Here is a 22,787-nt window from a genome sequence, read left to right as displayed (position 1 = left end):
GGAGTGAGTCAAAGATAGACGTGGGGAGGTTAAAGTCGCCCAGAACTGTGAGAGGTGAGCCGTCCTCAGGAAAGGAGCTTTATCAAGGCATCAAGCTCATTGATGAACTCTCCGAGGGAACCTGGAGGGCGATAAATGATAAGGATGTTAAGCTTGAAAGGGCTGGTAACTGTGACAGCATGGAATTCAAAGGAGGCGATAGACAGATGGGTAAGGGGAGAAAGAGAGAATGACCACTTGGGAGAGATGAGGATGCCGGTGCCACCACCCCGCTGACCAGAAGCTCTCGGGGTGTGCGAGAACACGTGGGCAGACGAAGAGAGAGCAGTAGGAGTAGCAGTGTTGTCTGTGGTGATCCATGTTTCCGTCAGTGCCAAGAAGTCGAGGGACTGGAGGGAGGCATAGGCTGAGATGAACTCTGCCTTGTTGGCCGCAGATCGGCAGTTCCAGAGGCTACCGGAGACCTGGAACTCCACGTGGGTCGTGCGCGCTGGGACCACCAGATTAGGGTGGCCGCGGCCACGCGGTGTGGAGCGTTTGTATGGTCTGTGCAGAGAGGAGAGAACAGGGATAGACAGACACATAGTTGACAGGCTACAGAAGAGGCTACGCTAATGCAAAGGAGATTGGAATGACAAGTGGACTACACGTCTCGAATGTTCAGAAAGTTAAGCTTACGTAGCAAGAATCTTATTGACTAAAATGATTAAAATGATACAGTACTGCTGAAGTAGGCTAGCTGGCAGTGGGTGCGTTGTTGACACTACACTAATCAAGTCGTTCCGTTGAGTGTAATAGTTTCGACAGTGCTGCTATTCGGGGGCTAGCTGGCTAGCTAGTAGTGTTGTTTACGTTACGTTGCGTTAAAAGAACGACAATAGCTGGCTAGCTAACCTAGAAAATCGCTATAGACTACACAATTATCTTAGATACAAAGACGGCTATGTAGCTAGCTACGATCAAACAAATCAAACCGTTATACTGTAATGAAATAAAATGAAAATGTGATACTACCTACAATGCCAGATATAGCTAGAGAGCAAATGACACTCAGATTGATAGCTCTCCCTCCATCTCTCCAATAAAGAGAAAAAAAGCATCAATATTCTTCTACATTCTTGTCTTACCCTGAAAATGGTTGACGAAAGCAGACGGTGAGAGAGATGTTACTCCATATCAGTTAGTCCATCCATATTTCCCTTGTTCATGTCGTATTATCCTAATTACGAAATAAAATCGAAGAGTATCTTCCTTTCCAAGTTTTCATTTCATCACTAAGTTGAAAGAGGGTTGGCTCTGGCTCCAAGGCGTGTTTTCCAACAACTTCGTATCTGTCCTGCCCTCTCTACAGTCTCTCTCTGTCTAACTTATTTCCTGCCCTCTCTGCAGTCTCTCTCTATCTAACTCTGCTTTCCTGCCCTCTCTGCAGTCTCTCTCTATCTAACTCTGCTTTCCTGCCCTCTCTGCAGTCTCTCTCTATCTAACTCTGCTGTCCTGCCCTCTCTGCAGTCTCTCTCTATCTAACTCTGCTGTCCTGCCCTCTCTGCAGTCTCTCTCTGTCTAACTTATTTCCTGCCCTCTCTGCAGTCTCTCTCTATCTAACTCTGCTGTCCTGCCCTCTCTGCAGTCTCTCTCTGTCTAACTTATTTCCTGCCCTCTCTGCAGTCTCTCTCTATCTAACTCTGCTGTCATGCCCTCTCTGCAGTCTCTCTCTATCTAACTCTGCTGTCCTGCCCTCTCTGCAGTCTCTCTCTATCTAACTCTGCTGTCCTGCCCTCTCTGCAGTCTCTCTCTGTCTAACTTATTTCCTGCCCTCTCTGCAGTCTCTCTCTATCTAACTCTGCTGTCCTGCCCTCTCTGCAGTCTCTCTCTGTCTAACTTATTTCCTGCCCTCTCTGCAGTCTCTCTCTATCTAACTCTGCTGTCATGCCCTCTCTGCAGTCTCTCTCTATCTAACTCTGCTGTCCTGCCCTCTCTGCAGTCTCTCTCTATCTAACTCTGCTGTCCTGCCCTCTCTGCAGTCTCTCTCTGTCTAACTTATTTCCTGCCCTCTCTGCAGTCTCTCTCTGTCTAACTCTGCTTTCCTGCCCTCTCTGCAGTCTCTCTCTATCTAACTCTGCTGTCCTGCCCTCTCTGCAGTCTCTCTCTGTCTAACTTATTTCCTGCCCTCTCTGCAGTCTCTCTCTGTCTAACTCTCTGCTGTCCTGCCCTCTCTGCAGTCTCTCTCTGTCTAACTGCTGTCCTGCCCTCTCTGCAGTCTCTCTCTGTCTAACTCTCTGCTGTCATGCCCTCTCTGCAGTCTCTCTCTGTCTAACTCTCTGCTGTCATGCCCTCTCTGCAGTCTCTCTCTGTCTAACTCTCTGCTGTCCTGCCCTCTATGCAGTCTCTCTCTATCTAACTCTGCTGTCCTGCCCTCTATGCAGTCTCTCTCTATCTAACTCTGCTGTCCTGCCCTCTCTGCAGTCTCTCTCTATCTAACTCTGCTGTTCTGCCCTCTCTGCAAGCTCTCTCTGTCTAACTCTGCTGTCCTGCCCTCTCTGCAGTCTCTCTCTGTCTAACTCGTCCTCTCTGTAGTCTCTCTCTGTCTAACTCTGCTGTCCTGCCCTCTGCAGTCTCTCTCTGTCTAACTCGCCCTCTCTGCAGTCTCTCTCTGTCTAACTCGTCCTCTCTGTAGTCTCTCTCTGTCTAACTCTGCTGTCCTGCCCTCTGCAGTCTCTCTCTGTCTAACTCTGCTTTCCTGCCCTCTCTGCAGTCTCTCTCTATCTAACTCTGCTGTCCTGCCCTCTCTGCAGTCTCTCTCTGTCTAACTTATTTCATGCCCTCTCTGCAGTCTCTCTCTGTCTAACTCTCTGCTGTCCTGCCCTCTCTGCAGTCTCTCTCTGTCTAACTGCTGTCCTGCCCTCTCTGCAGTCTCTCTCTGTCTAACTCTCTGCTGTCATGCCCTCTCTGCAGTCTCTCTCTGTCTAACTCTCTGCTGTCCTGCCCTCTATGCAGTCTCTCTCTATCTAACTCTGCTGTCCTGCCCTCTCTGCAGTCTCTCTCTATCTAACTCTGCTGTTCTGCCCTCTCTGCAAGCTCTCTCTGTCTAACTCTGCTGTCCTGCCCTCTCTGCAGCCTCTCTCTGTCTAACTCGCCCTCTCTGCAGTCTCTCTCTGTCTAACTCGTCCTCTCTGTAGTCTCTCTCTGTCTAACTCTGCTGTCCTGCCCTCTGCAGTCTCTCTCTGTCTAACTCGCCCTCTCTGCAGTCTCTCTCTGTCTAACTCGTCCTCTCTGTAGTCTCTCTCTGTCTAACTCTGCTGTCCTGCCCTCTGCAGTCTCTCTCTGTCTAACTCTCTGCTGTCCTGCCCTCTCTGCAGTCTCTCTGTCTAACTCGCCCTCTCTGCAGTCTCTCTCTGTAGTCTCTCTCTGTCTAACTCGTGCTTTCTACAGTTTCTCTCTGTCTAACTCTGCTGTCCTGCCCTCTCTGCAGTTTCTCTCTGTCTAACTCGCCCTTTCTACAGTTTCTCTCTGTCTAACTCTGCTGTCCTGCCCTCTCTGCAGTCTCTCTCTGTCTAACTCACCCTCTCTGCAGTCTCTCTCTATCTAACTCTGCTGTCCTGCCCTCTCTGCAGTCTCTGTCTGTCTAACTCTGCTGTCCTGCCCTCTCTGCTGTCTCTCTGTCTAACTCGCCCTCTCTGCAGTCTCTCTCTGTCTAACTCGCCCTCTCTGCAGTCTCTCTCTGTCTAACTCTCTGCTGTCCTTCCCTCTCTGCTGTCTCTCTCTGTCTAACTCGTTCTCTCTGCAGTCTCTCTCTGTCTAACTCACCCTCTCTGCAGTCTCTCTCTGTCTAACTCGCCTCTCTGTCTAACTCTGTCTGTCTGTCTGTCTGTCTGTCTGTCTGTCTGTCTGTCTGTCTGTCTGTCTGTCTGTCTGTCTGTCTGTCTGTCTGTCTGTCTGTCTGTCTGTCTGTCTGTCTGTCTGTCTGTCTGTCTGTCTGTCTGTCTGTCTGTCTGTCTGTCTGTCGGTCCATCTCTCTGAATCTCTCTCAAACTCTCTCTCTCTGAATCTCTCTCAAACTCTCTCTCTCTCTGAATCTCTCTCAAACTCTCTCAATCTCTCTCAATCTCTCTCTCAAGCTCTCTCTCTGTGTTCAAACACCTATCTTCTTCCATTACCCTGTTTATACTTTTTTACCTCACATTCTCCTTCCATTATAAATATGTATTTTTCACACTGAGTCTCTTCATATGAAACACCCTATTTTCTCCTTTTCTCTCACCTTATAATGCCACACTCTGTTCTGTTTCTGAAGTAGGGAGGGAGGGAGGGAGGGAGAAGGAGGGAGGGAGGGGGGGGAGGGAGAGAGAGAGAGAGAGAGAGAGAGAGAGAGAGAGAGAGAGAGAGAGAGAGAGAGAGAGAGAGAGAGAGAGAGAGAGAGAGAGAGAGAGAGAGAGAGAGAGAGAGAGAGAGAGAGAGAGAGAGAGAGAGAGAGAGAGAGAGAACTAAGTAACACTGGATAACAAATAGAGATGTGTGACCTATCCATGCTAATCAGTAACCTAAACAGATGTTTTAGATGGTCTTCATAAAGGAACATAGAGAGTTTAGTTAAAAGGCCAGATTGAATGAACATAACCATATATAGTAAACCAATGAATCATACTTGGTGATTTTTCACACATAGAATATCTACATATTCTATAAATAGATAGTGTCAGAGATAGTCATCACACACACACACACACACACACACACACACACACACACACACACACACACACACACACACACACACACACACACACACACACACACACACACACACACACACACACACACACACACACACACACACACACACACACACACACACACAGTGTTGCCATCTGCTGACAAGGCATGCCCCATGGAATTGGTGGGTGGCTGACTCATGCTTCCACAGGTTGGAGGAGGGGTGACGAAGGGAGAGACAGGGGCTTGGAGAAAGACGTGTGGTGCGTGAGTCATCATAAATAAAACACGGTGAGACTAGACACACACACCCCGTGTACTCCTCCTCTCAACCCAACCACCATCATTCCTCTTCTTAGTCCACTTCCAGCCTGTCGGTGAAACGCTCAGTGACTCATACGTCAACCTGTACAATCACACTGCTGTCTGCTGGACACAATTAGATGCTCACCACGAAGACTATACTTACTCTGTCTGTCTGCACAGACACATGTTAATAGATACACGTGTGTGTGTGTGTGTGTGTGTGTGTGTGTGTGTGTGTGTGTGTGTGTGTGTGTGTGTGTGTGTGTGTGTGTGTGTGTGTGTGGTGTTAGAGGTGGAAGTAGAGCTGAAATAAAACATTATGTAACCTGGTTCACAGTCAGTGAGCTGCTCTGCACCAGCCCTGGGTTCCAATACTATTCCAAATCAGCCAATAGAATGGTCCGAAAACGGCCAAACCCTACCCATATGGCGCTCTAGGCAGGCTAGAGCAAACGCTCAAAGTGTATGAGAGTTTGCCGGGAGATGGGAGGGAAAGGAAAGGAGGAAATAAGGTATATATTTTTGAAGTGAGGAGGGAGAAGGTCAGGGGGGGGGGCATAGAAGAAAGATGGTGTAAAGCAACGGACAAAGAAGATATGAGAAAAGGGAGAAAGAGTGGGAGTGCTTCTACACCTGCATTGCTTGCTGTTTGGGGTTTTAGGCTGGGTTTCTGTACAGCACTTTGAGATATCAGCTGATGTAAGAAGGGCTTTATAAATACATTTGATTTGATTTGAGTGCATAGAGGAGTTGTAATGAAACAACAAGGGTCCTTTTCCCTCACTAAATGTACAGTAACTTTTAGCAAGGGTCAATTACACTATCGTGATGGATGTCAAAAGCGTTTATAATAATATTCTAACACTCAACCCTGCTAAACAAACACTGCTATTGTTCCAGTTTACACTTGTTTTAGCTCTTTCCAAAAAATCACTTCCCGGCAAAGCTTTTCTTCTACATTTTCTGCCCGAAAATGCTGTGGTAAACATTAGCGCAGCCTCTTAAATCCTCCTTGTGACTTGAAAGGTGTCTAGATACAGTGGACAGGGATTCATTGACTTTGTTATTAGGGGATATCAACCCTTCTGTCTTTTCACAGTCCATAAATAATCATTATGTTGAACGATGTACCCTACACACAGGACACGTCGGACAGGTTGACATGCTGCTTCTCTTACCATTTGCATAGCTGTATCCAATCAGCATCGCGAAGGGTCGCAATTCTTTAAGTTCTACCCAATGTTTTGCATCTGTAAACCATTTTACCCCGGGTTCATTTTGATCTGACTGACGGTGACCTTCATTAAGAACAGCCAGTGACACAATCACACACTCTTATGGTTGTCTATCTATGTAGACCTTTTCTGAGCTGTCACTGCAGTTACAGAACTTCATTTGTCCACAAATAACACATACAGACAGACTTCCTGGTTTCCGGCCTATCAGAGCAGGGCAGGGCTGTGATTGGCGGGGGGGGGACAGTGATGGAGTCCTGCCCATTGTTTCCCTCCTAGCTAGCTGTAAGCCCAACAGCAGATGGTGCTTCCTGTTAGCCCAGGCCTCTTTCTTGATTGGCTGCTTCCCTGATTGCTGCTTTGCATATCACAAGATTAGTTCCTCAAAAACAAACTTCCACTTATGAGGGGAGGGAGAGGAGAGACGAGCAGCATCACTCTGTTCTCTCTCTCTCTTCCCTCTCCCTCTCCATCCCTCTCCTCCGTTTGCCAAGAATAGCTGGTGGGCAGATGCAGATTGAATTACATGCATCTTTTACCCACCACACAGCACACACTCCGCTAACTAGCATCAACCTACATGTCATTTCTAATTGACACACAGCTTGTTGTGCGTTGTATGTGTAATTACTCATTCACTGGGGGGAATGTCATTGAGGTTTACCGCTAAGCCACACACACACACACACACACACACACACACACACACACACACACACACACACACACACACACACACACACACACACACACACACACACACACACACACACACACACACACACACACACACACACACACACACACACACACACACACACACACACACACACACACACACACACACTGCACACCTGTGTCCCTTTCTCCTGTTTTCTAACGCATGCTTAACATGATCTCTCATTGTTACAGGTCCCTTCCCCTGTGTCTCTCTCTCACTAACGATGGGCTGACTAATAAAAGATATCATTTTGTTGTGTGTGTTTAAAAAAAGAAAAAAAGAATCTAATGTGTTTATCTTGTTGATGTTGTACAAAGCATTGTGGGAACTGTAGTTTACATATAGGGATAAGGAAGGAGTGTGTCAGTGTTTGTGTGAAAAAATGTAGCACGCTACTCATGGGTCACGACAGGGGGTTGTTGTCGATTTTGGATGAAGTCAGCGTTTTGTTTTGGTTTCGACGAGGCCCACTCCTCCCCTTTTGTACCCCTCTGCCCGACGTTCCTTTTTTGGGGTTGTGAGGGGAGAAGGGGGGAGTAAGGGTGGGAGATGTTTTTCTAACCACAGATACTCATTCTCTAATCCTCCTTTCATAGATTTTTACTATGGTTCCCTGAAGCCATAAACACAACTTGAACACAAGTAACAAAACATGGGTTCCGGAAGGGCAGCGCAACCGATAAACCACTAGTAAACAACTATCTATCTGTTTCTCCCGGGTGACAAGGCGTGATTGAGTCTTCAGATTGGAGGTCGTTCTTTTATCTTGACAGAAGCGGTTGTTGTCTTTTCCTAATAATGAGTCTGTCTGTTTTTAGAAAGAGACAGAAAAGACTTGCTGAACTTTCTCTTTTTTTTGCTCTTTCTTCTTTTCTTCTTTTCACTTTTTCTTTGCGTTTTTTTGCCAGTAATCTTTTTTGAATTTTCTCTTTTCTCTTTTTCCCCCCCCTTTTTTTCTTGCACCCTATAGGTCCGCTCACAAAAAAACACCATGAGTCTACAATGAACAGACCGAGAGATGAAGGTATTTTTCGTTGCATGTTTTTCCTTTTTTTCTTGTTTTTCAAAGTATTTTTGGGGGGGGACATATAGAGAGACAGAAGTAAAACAGACATCTATTAGCTATGCGGTACACGATATATGTGTTTAAATATATACAATGTGTTGGCGTTTGTGTCTGTGTTGATTGAGTATCATCGTATTCATTTTGAATTCATAGAACCAATAGCTTATTCACTGAGAGAAAGCATTAGCTTAATAGCAGTTTGATGATGACAGTCCTTGGCTAACCTCATCACCAGGTTCAATTGCTATCGCATACAGCGAGGAAGAGCCGGCTGGTGGGCAAGATTAGACTAATATAATAGTTATGAAATCAACATTGTGTCATCTCTATAGAGTTCATTTCGTATGCAAAAAAACCTCTCAGACACATTGCCTGACTAGACAGGGAGTTTGACGACCTGGAATATGGCCTCTATATAACATTTTTCTTTCACCATTGTTGTTCCTCCCACAACATTAATTAAAGTTAATGTTAATGTGATGCAGCCGAATAGCTATTGAGATATGACTCACGGTGGGGATAGATGTACCTAGCTTCGAAAGTCAAGGTTAGGGGAGCCTGAGCCAGATAGAGAAAGAGAGGGCAAAATTGAGAGAGAGAGAGAGAGAGAGAGAGAGATAGAAAGAAAGAAAGAAAAAGAAGTAATACATTATTCTCCTTTTTATCAGAATGAAGGCCTCTTCCTTTGTGTTTTCTCAACAGAAACAGACACAACAACACTATTAGCTGCCCCCATCTTGCCTCTTGGATTTCTTGACCAATAGAAAATGGCTGTTGTCGACGATGCACATCATTTTCTTATGTTTCAGCTCTTTTCTTGAGTGTACAAAAGTTCACATTTTTCTCTTGGGTGTTCTTTTGATATTTAATGGGTATTTTCTTAGGTGAAAGGTGTGCAGAGTTGGGCTAAAGATAATATGGAGTCTCTCTTTGCGCGAACACATTGACACAGGTTGTGATATGGCTATCAGTGGGGCCAACTACAGATTGGCTTCATGAAATGAATGTTTTACAATAGATCATGTTTCTGAAAACAGAATACCTGTCCCTAACCTCATAACGTCACTGAATGTCCCAAATGACAAATACTGATTCATACCTCTGTTTACTAGACCTCCACCCATGTCACCTTTCAAAAACCGCACTCCTAAGTCCTCAATACAGGAAGGACTTAATACTAACTCCTGGAGCTTATTCGGGAGGGTGTCATTTCTGTTTACAAAGTTTCAGATAGAAATGTCATGTGTCGAGCTGGAAATCCACCTTATTTTGCTAGAGACTCATGTCGGACAGAGGACTTAAAACACAATACATCTCGAGAGAGAGGGAGAGGGAGAGGGAGAGGGAGAGAGAGAGAGAGGCAGAGAGAGGGAGAGGGAGAGGGAGAGAGAGAGAGAGAGAGAGAGAGAGAGAGAGAGAGAGAGAGAGAGAGAGAGAGAGAGAGAGAGAGAGAGAGAGAGAGAGAGAGAGAGAGAGAGAGAGAGAGAGAGAGAGAGAGAGAGAGAGAGAGAGAGAGAGAGAGGATACATTTCTATGTAAATATTGTTCGACGTTGTGACCTCGTGAATAAGGCCCTGGGTCCGTCCCAATAAAATCTTCTTTCTCCTGAAGTGTTCACTTCTTCACTAATTCCCACAAATCTTAAAGCATTGGATTGTTAAGGTGTGTGCTAGGAGGCGTTTCCACCAGATTTCTTATGCCAGTCATTCCTTTCAAATGAGCAAAGAGACGTGAACAAGTGTACACTTTGGGACGTAGAAGAGATAATTGGAACATAGCCCAAGTATTACTGTAACATCTACTTCCTGCCTCTGACTTCCTGTCACGACTAGAGGCATTGTCACGGTGCTATTTGGCTGTTGTTGCTTTGGCCTGATAGTGAATTCCATCACGATACATATCACTTGAGTGGACCCTTAGTCTTACAATAAGTCCAATTGAGTTTTTCTGTATAACACAGACATTTTATTGAACACTTTCAGTGCTTTGTATGAAAAAAAAAAACATTTCTGATTTTAATGAGTGAACAGAAAGCATTCAGTAGTCATTCAAGAAATCATATTCAAGCCAAAGAAAAGAAGAAACATGTGGCCAAGGACAACTGCAAGTCCTTGACGAGCACTTCGTAATGCTTTCTCCTAGGTTCAGGTGTTGTGAAGGTAAGGAGGTTATTTGGCTGTAGCAATGTTCTATACTGACCCCATATAAAAAAGATTGATTGATCTCTGAGGATAGGAGTGTGTGTGTGTGTGTGTGTGTGTGTGTGTGTGTGTGTGTGTGTGTGTGTGTGTGTGTGTGTGTGTGTGTGTGTGTGTGTGTGTGTGTGTGTGTGTGTGTGTGTGTGTGTGTGTGTGTGTGTGTGTGTGTGTGTGTGTGTGTGCGTGTGTGTGTGTGTCACTGTCCCGCTCTCTCACACCCCTCCGTCAAATTTTATCAAAAAGGACTGAGGCCCACCTGAGCCCCTAGAACATGATCACAGACCCTTACACACACACACACACACTTTGCACTCGCATTTACTTCACCTCTACGTTTATCTCTGCTTTATCATAGACCTGTCGATTACACTGAACAAAAATATAAAGGCAACATGCAACAATTTCTAAGATTTTACTGAGTTACACTTCATATAAAGAAATTGTTCAATTTAAATAAATTCATTAGGTACTAATCTATGGATTTCACATGACTGGGAATACAGATATGCATCTGTTGGTCACAGATACTTTAAGAGAAAGATAGAGGTGTGGATCAGAAAACCCAGTCAGTATCTGGTGTGACCACAATTTGTCTCATGCAGCGCGACACCTCCCCTTCGTATAGAGTTGATCAGGCTGTTGATTGTGGCCTGTGGAATGTTGTCCCACTCCTCTCCAATTGCTGTGAGAAGTTGCTGGATATTCGTGGGAGGTGGAACACACTGTCGTACAAGTCGACCCAGAACATCCCAAACGTGATCAATGGGTAACATGTCTGGTGAGTATGCAGGCCATGGAAGGATTGGGTCATTTTCAGCTTCCAGGAATTGTGTACAGATTCTTGCAACATGGGGCCATGCATTATCATGCTGATACATGAGATGATGGCGGCGGATGAATGTCACGACAATGGGACTCAGGATCTCATCAAGGTATCTGTGCATTCAAGTTCATCGATAAAATGCAATTGTGTTTGTTGTCTGTAGCTTTTGCCCACCCATACCATAACCCCACCTCCACCATGGTGAACCCCTGGCCCACACGATGCCGGGCCATCGAAGGTGAGCACTGAAGTCCGTTACAATGCCGACGCCATCAGGTTAAGGCCTTGGTGAGAACGACGAGAACACAGATGAGCTTCCCTGAGACGGTTTCTGACAGTTTGTGCAGAAATTCTTCAGTTTTGCAAACCCACAGTTTCATCAGCTGTCCAGGTGGTTGGTTTCAGACGATCCTGCAGGGGAAGATGCCAGATGTGGAGGTCCTGGGCTGGCATAGTTACACGTGGTCTGCGGTTGTCAGGCCGGTTGGACGTACTGCCAAATTCTCTAAAATAATGTTTTAGGTGGCTTATGGTAGAGAAATTAACATTCAATTATCTGGCAACAGCTCTGGTGGACATTCCTGCAGTCAGCATGTCAATTGCATAATCTGAGACATAGGTGGCATTGTGTTGTGTGACAAAACGGCACATTTTAGAATGGCCTTTTATTGTCCCCAGCACAAGGTGCACCTGTGTATCAATCATGCTGTTTAATCAGTTTATTGATATGCCACACCTGTCAGGTGGATGGATTATCTTGTCAAAGGAGAAATGCTCAGTAACAGGGATGTAAATACATTTGTGCACATCATTTGAAAGAAATACGCTTTTTGTGCATATGGCACATTTGTGGGATCTTTTATTTCAGCTCATGAAACAGAGGACCAATGCTGCGTTTATATTTGTGTCCAGTGTAGTTGGTAAACCTAGAAAAAAAAATCTAACATGTATCATGAAATACCAAGAAATGTTTTCAATATTTGACCAAGAAACTTTACAAATTTGTTCAAACGTTTTGAAAAATTGATAGAATCAATGCAATAAAACCATGCGAAAAACAACTCTATTTATATGCAGCACAGTGCAACAGAAAGACTCATTTTCCCTGGAAAGCGGTGTCCTCAACCTTACATGTGAAGTACTTAAACAGGACAATAAAAACATGTTACCCAAACTACAGCCAGACTATACAGGATGTCTGATTTGAGAAAAAAATAGCATTAATATGTCACATCTGTCTTTTGTATGTGTGGAATAGGACAAATACACTATATACTCAAAAGTATGTGGACACCCCTTCAAATTAGTGCAATCAGCTATTTCAGTCACACCCGTTGCTGACATGTGTATAAAGTTGAGCACACATCCATGCAATCTCCATAGGAGGACATTGGCAGTAAAACGGCCTTACCGAGAGCTTAGTGACTTTCAACGTGCCATCGTCTTAGGATGTCACCTTTCCAACAAGTCCGCCCTGCTAGAGTCAACTATAAGGGCTGTTATTGTGAAGTGGAAATGTCTAGGAGCAACAACGGATCAGCCATGAAGTGGTAGGCCACACAAGCTCACAGAATGGATCCACAGAGTGTTGAAGGGTGTAGCAAGTCAAGATCGTCTGTCCTCGGTTGCAACACTCACTACCGAGTTCCAAACTGCACCTGGAAGCATTGTCAGCACAAGAACTGTTCGTCGGGAGCTTCATGAAAAGGCCTGCTCGGCCATGGAAGATCACCATGTACAATGCCAAGCGTCGGATGGAGTGGTGTAAAGCTCGCCGCCATTGGACTCGAATCTGGGTTTGGCGGATGCCAGGAGAACACTACCTGCATAGTGCCAATTGTAAAGTTTGGTGGAGGATAATGGTCTGGGGCTGTTTTTCGTGGTTCGGTCTTGGCCCCTTAGTTCCATTGAAGGGAAATCTTAACACTACAGCATATAATGACATTCCCAACGATTCTATGCTTCCAACTTTGGGGCAACAGTTTGGGGAAGGCCCTTTCCTGTTGCAACATGACAATGCACCTGTGCACAAAGCGAGGTCCATACAGAAATAGTTTGTCGAGATCGGTGTGGAAGAACTTGATTGGCCTGCACAGAGCCCTGACCTCAACCCCATCAAACACCTTTGAGATTAATTGTAACCCCCAACTGCGAGCCAGGCCTATTCGCCCAACATCAGTGCCGACCTCACTAATGCTCTTGTGGCTAAATGGAAACAAGTCCAAACAGCAATGTTCCAACATATAGTGGAAAGCCTTCCCAGAAGTGGAGGCTGTTATAGCAGCAAAAGGGCGACCAACTCTACGTAGTTCTGCACTTGAGCTGAACTTGTCATTTAATGTTCTACCATGTTGGGCGATATTATGTCATGTTTCATGTTCTGTGTGGACCCCAGGAAGAGTAGCTGCTGCTTTTGCAACAGCTAATGGGGATCCTAATAAAATACCAAAACTCCATATTAATGCCCATGATTTTGGAATGAGATGTTCAATGAGCAGGTGTCCACATACTTTTGGTATGCAGTGTATATGCACCCATCACATTATCATTATTATTCATATTATTATTCATATTATTCCATGATGTTATACTTATTACTTCACCTATAATGAGTGTTTTGAATTGAGGCTGCAATGTTCTGTATGTTAATCGGGCCTTGGTGAACAATAGTTATATCTTAATGAATGTACTTTTGTCACTTTATTATCTGTTTATTACCCTGCTCTTCAAGATAACATAGAGGAACAAAGTAAAGAGAAGATGAAAGAAATGGTCTAGAGACAGAGATGGTAGAGTACTGACAAGAGCTAACCAGAGTGCACTCTTAGTAAAATTGGTTAATGGTGGAGGAAGATGCAGAGGTAGCTCTGTAGTGTGTCCCTCTATTCGCCTCTCTCTTGAGTTTTCTCACAACCTGTCATCTTCTGCTCTCTCTGTCGGACTCAACACTCATTACTGTTCTGCCTTCTCTCTCTGCCCTGTTTTCTCACCCTCTTTCTATACCCCTTCCCTCTCTCTCTCTCTCCATCCTCGCTTCTCTCTCCCATCCGTCTCTCATTCCCTCTCTCTGCTCTCGCTCTCCCTCTCTCTCTCTCTGCTTCCTCTAACTCTCCCTCCTTGCTTCTCTCCCATCGTTCTCTCTTTCACTCTCTTTCCCTCTCTCTCTCTGCTCTCTCTCTCCTCCGCATCCCCCCCTCTCTCTCTGCTCTCGCTCTCCCTCTCTCTCTCTCTCTGCTTCCTCTCTCTCCCTCCTTGCTTCTCTCTCCCATCCTTCTCTCTTTCACTCTCTTTCCCTCTCTCTGCTCTCGCTCTCCCTCTCTCTCTCTCTCTGCTTCCTCTCTCTCTCTCCCTCCTTGCTTCTCTCTCCCATCCTTCTCTCTTTCACTCTCTTTCCCTCTCTCTCTCTCTGCTCTCTCTCTCCTCCGCATCCTCCCTCTCTCTCTGCTCTCGCTCTCCCTCTCTCTCTCTCTCTGCTTCCTCTCTCCCTCTCCCTCCTCACTTCTCTCTCCCATCCTTCTCTCTTTCAATCTTTCCCTCTTTCCCTCTCTCTCTCTGCTCTCTCTCTCCTCCGCATCCCCCTCTCTCTCTCTGCTTCCTCTCTCTCCCTCCTCGCTTCTCTCTCCCATCCTTCTCTTTCACTCTCTTTCCCTCTCTCTCCTCCTCATCTCTCTGTCTCCCTCCCCTCTCTCTGCTCCCTTTCTGCTCCCTCTTTCTCTCTCTCCCCCTCACTCCCCTCCATTCTTACCTCCCTCTCTTTCCTCCCCTTCTCTCTCTTTCTCTCTGATGCTGTGTGCTCCTGCACAGCAGCTTTGCCTCTGGGCCACAGGATCTCATCTGCTGATGTCTTAGAATTTCATCTCTGTTCCTTCTCCTCTCACCATAGTACACACACACACACACACACACACACACACACACACACACACACACACACACACACACACACACACACACACACACACACACACACACACACACACACACACACACACACACACACACACACACACACACACACACACAGAGAGGCGGGTGCACACACACACACACACACACACACACACACACACACACACACACACACACACACACACACACACACACACACACACACACACACACACACACACACACACACACACACACACACACACACACACACACACACACACACACACACACAGGCGGGTGCACACACACATGCACTCACAAACATGCACGCCCACACACGCACACATCATATCTCCCATTCACACACGTCTCACAAGTCTATTCTCAGTCTTTTGAAATACTACAGAACATACTCGTCTTTGCTGTTTGGGTATTTTCCCTCTAATTACTAACTAAACCTTGGAAGAATACACCCTGTTCTACACTTCCTCCATTGTGAGTCTCATAGTGGGTTAGTCACTCTGTGCAGTGAAGATGTTTATTTATTTTGTAAGGCATAAGTGGACAGGCAAACCCGATAGGAGGGGAGATGAGAAAAGAGAAGAGGAGAGGAGAAAAGAGAAGAGGAGAGGAGAAAAGAGAAGAGGAGATGAGAAAAGAGAAGAGGAGATGAAAAGAGAAAGGAGATGAGAAAAGAGAAGAGGAGATGAGAAAAGAGAAGAGGAGATGAGAAAAGAGAAGAGGAGAGGAGAAAAGATAAGAGGAGAGGAGAAAAGAGACAAGATGAGACAAGTGGGAAAGGGAAAGGAGACTGAGACAAGTGGGAAAGGGAAGGAGAAGAACAATAGAGTTGATATGAGAAGACACAAGACTGGAATAGAACAGGAAGTAGAACAGGTGGATACATGGAAGGACACGATAGGAGGGGAGATGAGAAAAGAGAAGAGGAGAGGAGAAAATAGAAGAGGAGAGGAGAAAAGAGAAGAGGAGATGAGAAAAGAGAAGAGGAGATGAGAAAGAGAAGAGGAGATGAGAAAAAAGAGAAGAGGAGATGAGAAAAGAGAAAAGAGGAGATGAGACAAAAGAGAAGAGGAGAGGAGAAAAGATAAGAGGAGAGGAGAAAAGATAAGAGGAGGAGAGGAGAAAAGAGGACAAGATGAGACAAGTGGGAAAGGGAAAGGAGAGGAGATGAAAAGAGAAGAGGAGAAGATGAGAAGTGGGAAAGGGAGAGGAAAGGAGAGGAGAAAAGAGGACAAGATGAGACAAGTGGGAAAGGAAAAGAGGACAAGATGAGAGAAAAGAGGAGAGGAGAAAAGAGAGGAGAAAAGAGGAGAAGATGAGACAAGTGGGAAAGGGAAAGGAGAGAAGAAAAGAGAAGAGGAGAAGATGAGAAGTGGGAAAGGGAGAGGAGAAAAGAGAAGAGGAGAGGAGAAAAGATAAGAGGAGAGGAGAGGAGAAAAGAGGACAAGATGAGACAAGTGGGAAAGGGAAAAAGGAGAGGAGACAAAGAGGAGAGGAGAGGAGAAAAGAGGACAAGATGAGACAAGTGGGAAAGGGAAAGGGAAAAAGGAAAGGAGAGAAAAGAGGACAAGATGAGACAAGTGGGAAAGGGAAAGGAGAGGAGAAAAGAGGACAAGATGAGACAAGTGGGAAAGGGAAAGGAGAGGGAAAAGAGGACAAGATGAGACAAGTGGGAAAGGGAGGAGAGGAGAAAAGAGGACAAGATGAGACAAGTGGGAAAGGACAAGATGAGACAAGGAGAAAAAAGAGGACAAGATGAGACAAGTGGGAAAGGGAAAGGAGAGGAGAAAAGAGGATAAGATGAGACAAGTGGGAAAGGGAAAGGAGAGGAGAAAAGAGGACAAGATGAGACAAGTGGGAAAGGGAAAGGAGAGGAGAAAAGAGGACAAGATGAGACAAGTGGGAAAGGAGAGGAGAGGAGAAAAGAGGAGAGGAGAAAAGAGAAGAGGAGAAAAGAGACAAGATGAGAAAGTGGGAAAGGGAAAGGAGAGGAGAAAAGAGAAGAGGAGAAGATGAGAAGTGGGAAAGGGAAAGGAGAGGAGGGAAAGGGAAGAGGAGTGGGAAAAGAGAAGAGGAGAGGAGAAAAGATAAGAGGAGAGGAGAGGAGAAAGAGGACAAGATGAGACAAGTGGGAAAGGGAAAGGAGAGGAGAAAAGAGGACAAGATGAGAGAAAGTGGGAAAGGGAGGAAAAGAGAAAAGAGGAGAAGATGAGACAAGTGGGAAAGGAAGGAGGAGAGATGAGAAAAGAGAAGAGGAGAAGATGAGACAAGTGGGAAAGGGAAAGGGAAAGGAGATGAGAGAAAAAAAGAGAGGAGAGAAAAGAGGAAGATGAGACAAGTGGGAAAGGGAAAGGGGAGAGGAGAAAAGAGAAGAAAGGAGAGGAGAAAGAGACAAGAGGAGAGGAGAGGAGAGGAGAAAAGAGGACAAGATGAGACAAGTGGGAAAGGAGAGGAGAGGAGAAAAGAGGACAAGATGAGACAAGTGGGAAAGGAAAGGAGAGGAGAAAAGAGGACAAGATGAGACAAGTGGGAAAGGAGAGGAGAGGAGAAAAGAGACAAGAGAGGAGAAAAGAGAAGAGGAGAAGATGAGACAAGTGGGAAAGGGAAAGGAGAGGAGAAAAGAGAAGAGGAGAAGATGAGAAGTGGGAAAGGGAAAGGAGAGGAGAAAAGAGAGGAGAAAAGAGAAGAAAGGAGAAGATGAGAAGAAAAGGGAAAGGGAGAGGAGAAGTGGGAAAGAGAAGAGAGAGAGGAGAAAAGATAAGAGGAGAGGAGAGGAGAGGAGAAAAGAGGACAAGATGAGACAAGTGGGAAAGGGAAAGGAGAAAAGAGGAGATGAGAAAGTGGGAAAGGAGAGAGAGGAAAAGAGGACAAGATGAGACAAGTGGGAAAGGGAAAGGAGAGGAGAAAAAGAGAAGAGGAGAGGAGAAAATAGACAAGATGGAAAGGGAAAGGATAGGAGAGGGTGGAAAAGAAAGGAGAGGAAAGGGTGGAAAGAGAAGAGGAGAGGAGAGGGAGTGGAAAGAGAAGAGGAGAGGAAAGGAGAGGAGAGGGTGGAAAGAGAAGAGGAGAGAGAAAAGAGGACAAGATGAGAAAGGGAAAGAGGAAAGAGATGGTGGAAAGAGAAGAGGAGAGGGAAAAAGGACAAGATGGAAAGAGAAAGGAGAGAAAGAGAATAGGGTGGAAAGATAAGAGGAGAGGAGAGGAGAGGGTGGAAAGAGAAGAGGAGAGGAAAGGAGAGGAGAGGGTGGAAAGAGAAGAGGAGAGGAGAGGGTGGAAAGAGAAGAGGAGAAGAGATGGTGGAAAGAGAAGAGGAGAGGAAAGGGTGGAAAGAGAAGAGGAGAGGAGAGGGTGGAAAGAGAAGAGGAGAGGAGAGGGTGGAAAGAATGGAGAGAAAGAGAAAAGGATCGGTTGTGAGACTGGAGACTTGCCTGCACAGTACAGTGACGGCAGAAGACCAGCAGGCCTGTCTTGTCAGCCTAACGTTGTTGTTACATTATAGACCAGCAGGCCTGTCTTGTCAGCCTAACGTTGTTGTTACATTATAGACCAGCAGGCCTGTCTTGTCAGCCTAACGTTGTTGTTACATTATAGACCAGCAGGCCTGTCTTGTCAGCCTAACGTTGTTGTTACATTATAGACCAGCAGGCCTGTCTTGTCAGCCTAACGTTGTTGTTACATTATAGACCAGCAGGCCTGTCTTGTCAGCCTAACGTTGTTGTTACATTATAGACCAGCAGGCCTGTCTTGTCAGCCTAACGTTGTTGTTACATTATAGACCAGCAGGCCTGTCTTGTCAGCCTAACGTTGTTGTTACATTATAGACCAGCAGGCCTGTCTTGTCAGCCTAACGTTGTTGTTACATTATAGACCAGCAGGCCTGTCTTGTCAGCCTAACGTTGTTGTTACATTATAGACCAGCAGGCCTGTCTTGTCAGCCTAACGTTGTTGTTACATTATAGACCAGCAGGCCTGTCTTGTCAGCCTAACGTTGTTGTTACATTATAGACCAGCAGGCCTGTCTTGTCAGCCTAACGTTGTTGTTACATTATAGACCAGCAGGCCTGACTTGTCAGCCTAACGTTGTAGTTACATTATAGACCAGCAGGCCTGTCAACTCCCACCTAACATTCTTATAACGTTCTGTCAACGTCGCCTGGGCAGCGACAGCACCCCACCTCCAGTTAACCGATGACAGCAACACGTTTCAGAGAGAGAGAGCGAGAGAGAGAGAGAGTCAACGACAGGAAAGAGGAAGAGCGGAGCGATGAGAGAGAGAGAGTTGGCACTTCATTGCCCGTCAGCTACCACAGCCAGGATACCGACCGCTTGAGTCTTGATACACTTTGTGTTCTGCTCTTGGCCAGTGCTGAGGGGCCGTGTGTTACGGCTATAAGGGACCCAGGGAAACGAGGAAGACAGGCTGACTCAGTTCCCTTGCCTATTAGACTCCTGTGCATGCAGTAGTTTTGTAGCATAGTGGCAAGGAACAACTCACTGGAAGGAATAAACGTTAAGAGGAAACAAACTCAGAGGGGTGGAAATGCAATATATTCTAGAGAGAGGGTGAATTGAAGCTATCAAGGGTGGTTGGTGTTGGGTGGAAATGTAGCTGGGCCCCAGTACATAATGTAAGTGTTGGTTTTATTAACTGAGAGAGTAGATGTAATATGTTTGACTTGAAGATACTGTAATAGGTTAAGCGGTGTGGGAGAGCTGGGCAGAACCAGAACCCTGCACACACTGCAGCTCAGCAGGACCAGTGGCTCTACCTGGTTTCTAGGTTGATAGAAGCCTGTAGAAAAGACTGTGATGGGAGCTAGGAGGTGACAGGAAGATGGAGGCAGAGATTTAGAGTGGGATTTGGTATAGCGGAGCCATGCCCAGAAATAGTTGCGTTTCAGTAATCATTTCTAACAGACATCTGTTCAATTCCCTATGTTTGCTCTCTCAGTCCCAACCCAACATGACAGATAACTGTTCCACTCTGTTCAGCTACAGTTTAACCCCTTATAGGAAGGTAGGGCTTGAAATTTGAGGCAAATGTGTGTGTGTGTGTGTGTGTGTGTGTGTGTGTGTGTGTGTGTGTGTGTGTGTGTGTGTGTGTGTGTGTGTGTGTGTGTGTGTGTGTGTGTGTGTGTGTGTGTGTGTGTGTGTGTGTGTGTGTGTGTGTGTGTGTGTGTGTGTGTGTGTGTGTGTGTGTGTGTGTGTGTGTGTGTGTGTGTGTGTGAGAATGACTGGAGTTTGGGCACAGTGTGCACATACACACTCACAGGCACGATAACGCGCACACACTGTGATGCCAGTCTCCTGTCAGTGGTAGTGTTATGGATTCCCCTGCCAGTGAGCTTTCTAACTTCATGCAGCTCACTCCACTGATGGTGCCAGAGAGACTAGAGGACCACAAACTGTCTCCTCAAACTCCCTGTGACCTATGCTACCAGGCCACCTATAGGTTGCTAGTGAGGTTGCTAGTGGGCAGGTCGTGGGTGTGTGTGGAGAGGGTGTGTGAAAGCAGAGTGAAAAGTATTCGGTATTTAAAGGAAATTCGTTGTAGGATGAGGACACTCTTCTGTGTGTGTTCTTGTCGTCATCTGGTTGTAACAGTGGGGCTAAAGGGATCATGGGAGTTGGGAGTCTTCCCGCCTCTGTTTTTAGTCTGAACAGATGACAAGGACATGCACTGTTCAGTTCTGGGTTTAGACTCAGGAGAAAAAAAAACACAACAAACAACAGGACAATACAATTTAGCCTAGTGATAATTCTGACTTGACTTCAGCCTAGCTGGTGATATTTCAGTGGCTGGCTACACTGAGTTTCTGCCTGGTGATATTTCAGTGGCTGGCTACACTGAGTTTCAGCCTAGATGGTGATATTTCAGTGGCTGGCTACACTGAGTTTCAGCCTAGATGGTGATCAAGGAGTACTGGGAAAGGGTGGGAAAGACAGAAAGAGAGAGAGAGAGAAGAGAGTGGGTGGAAGGAGAGAGAAGGGAGAGAGTGGAACGAGAGAGAGTGGGAAGAGAGAGAGAGAGAGTGGAATGAGAGAGAGAGAAGTGGAGTGGAAAGAGAGAGAGAAGTGGAAAGGAAGTGGAAAGAGAGAGAGAGTGGAACGAGAGAGAGAAGAGAGAGTGGAAATAGAGAGAGTGGAACAACAGAGAGAGAAGAGAGAGAGCAAATGGTATGAGAGAGAGAAAGAGAACACAAAACCCTGTCCCCCACCAACAAAGACAACCCTATCTCCACTCTCTCTTTCACTCTCTCTTCCTGTCTGCCTTCACTTTGTTTTCACCACACAGCCCTCCATCGCTCCCTCCTTCCCCTCCACTCTTTTTCTCTAATCCCTATTTTCTTTGTGCTTGTTCCCCTCTCTTGCTCTCTTCATCTCCCTGTTCGTTGGCTGGTCTCTTGTAGCAGGACTTTATTTGCTCCCTCTCTAAAGTGTCACCCGATGCCATTGTGTTTTATCCATTTGTCTTTGTTACAATTTCTGTTCCTGCTCCTCTCTCTCTCTCTCCCATTCTCCATTCCTACGCCCCCCCCCCCTCCTCCTTTTAGGGCTCGGAGCGTTCCCGTTTCTTCCACTCTTTTCATATGTTTTTATCGCTGTCGCTCTGCTCTCTCTTTCTCTACCCCGTCTCTTCAGCTCTTCGTAGCACTCCTGTCGTTCCACCCTCCCTTGTTCTTTCCCCCGTCTTCCTCCTCTCTCCCGGCTTTATAAATAGCATTTGGAGAAGGCAGACGTTGTTTTTTCTCCTCCTCTATTTAAAGATGGATCAATTACAGAAATGAAGTGAAGGGGAAGCAAAGACCCACAGAGTGTCTCACGGTATACTGCTCCAGAGCACCACACACACACACACACACACACACACACACACACACACACACACACACACACACACACACACACACACACACACACACACACACACACACACACACACACACACACACACACACACACACACTCTTGTCCTTCTTTTCCACGGCCACCCTTTTCCCCCTCATTCTTTTCCTCCATCCCAACTAAAAGCCCCGTTGCTCTTTGGTTACCCCAGCCATCACCCCTTCCTTCCTCTTCTCATTCTTCCCCCTCATTCTTTTCCTCCATCCCAACTAAAAGCCCCGTTGCTCTTTGGTTACCCCAGCCATCACCCCTTCCCTTCCTCTTCCCCCTCATTCTTTTCCTCCATCCCAACTAAAAGCCCCGTTGCTCTTTGGTTACCCCAGCCATCACCCCTTCCCTTCCTCTTCCCCCTCATTCTTTTCCTCCATCCCAACTAAAAGCCCCGTTGCTCTTTGGTTACCCCAGCCATCACCCCTTCCCTTCCTCTTCCCCTCATTCTTTTCCTCCATCCCAACTAAAAGCCCCGTTGCTCTTTGGTTACCCCAGCCATCACCCCTTCCCTTCCTCTTCCCCCTCATTCTTTTCCTCCATCCCAACTAAAAGCCCCGTTGCTCTTTGGTTACCCCAGCCATCACCCCTTCCCTTCCTCTTCCCCCTCATTCTTTTCCTCCATCCCAACTAAAAGCCCCGTTGCTCTTTGGTTACCCCAGCCATCACCCCTTCCCTTCCTCTTCCCCCTCATTCTTTTCCTCCATCCCAACTAAAAGCCCCGTTGCTCTTTGGTTACCCCAGCCATCACCCCTTCCCTTCCTCTTCCCCCTCTTTTCTTCTTATTAACTCGTTCCAGCCTGTCATTCTATCAGGAGTCCCTCTAAAATAGCAGCTAGCTACTCGCACAACCTTGCCATTGAGTGTGTGTGTATTGTGTGTGTCACAGGGTTCACACACACACACACAAACCACACACAGC

General features: G+C 46.2%; 1 protein-coding gene across 4 annotated transcripts in view; it reads left to right on the top strand.

The window, feature by feature from the left end:
- The window catches only part of LOC124007902 (neuroligin-2-like), a 335,505-nt gene that overhangs the window by 145,967 nt on the left and 166,751 nt on the right, over positions 1–22,787 (top strand). For 2 of the 4 annotated variants that reach the window (XM_046318764.1, XM_046318763.1), the window contains exon 3: positions 7,943–7,996. The exons of the other annotated variants lie outside the window; for them this stretch is intronic. In XM_046318764.1, coding sequence (XP_046174720.1) covers positions 7,943–7,996 — 54 coding nt within the window. The remainder of the gene's footprint in view (positions 1–7,942; positions 7,997–22,787) is intronic. 4 annotated transcript variants of the gene reach the window in all.

This window comes from Oncorhynchus gorbuscha, linkage group LG21 (assembly GCF_021184085.1).
Source record: "Oncorhynchus gorbuscha isolate QuinsamMale2020 ecotype Even-year linkage group LG21, OgorEven_v1.0, whole genome shotgun sequence".
In the NCBI taxonomy this organism is placed as follows: Eukaryota; Metazoa; Chordata; class Actinopteri; order Salmoniformes; family Salmonidae; genus Oncorhynchus; species Oncorhynchus gorbuscha.
This window is presented reverse-complemented; position numbering and strand designations above follow the sequence as displayed.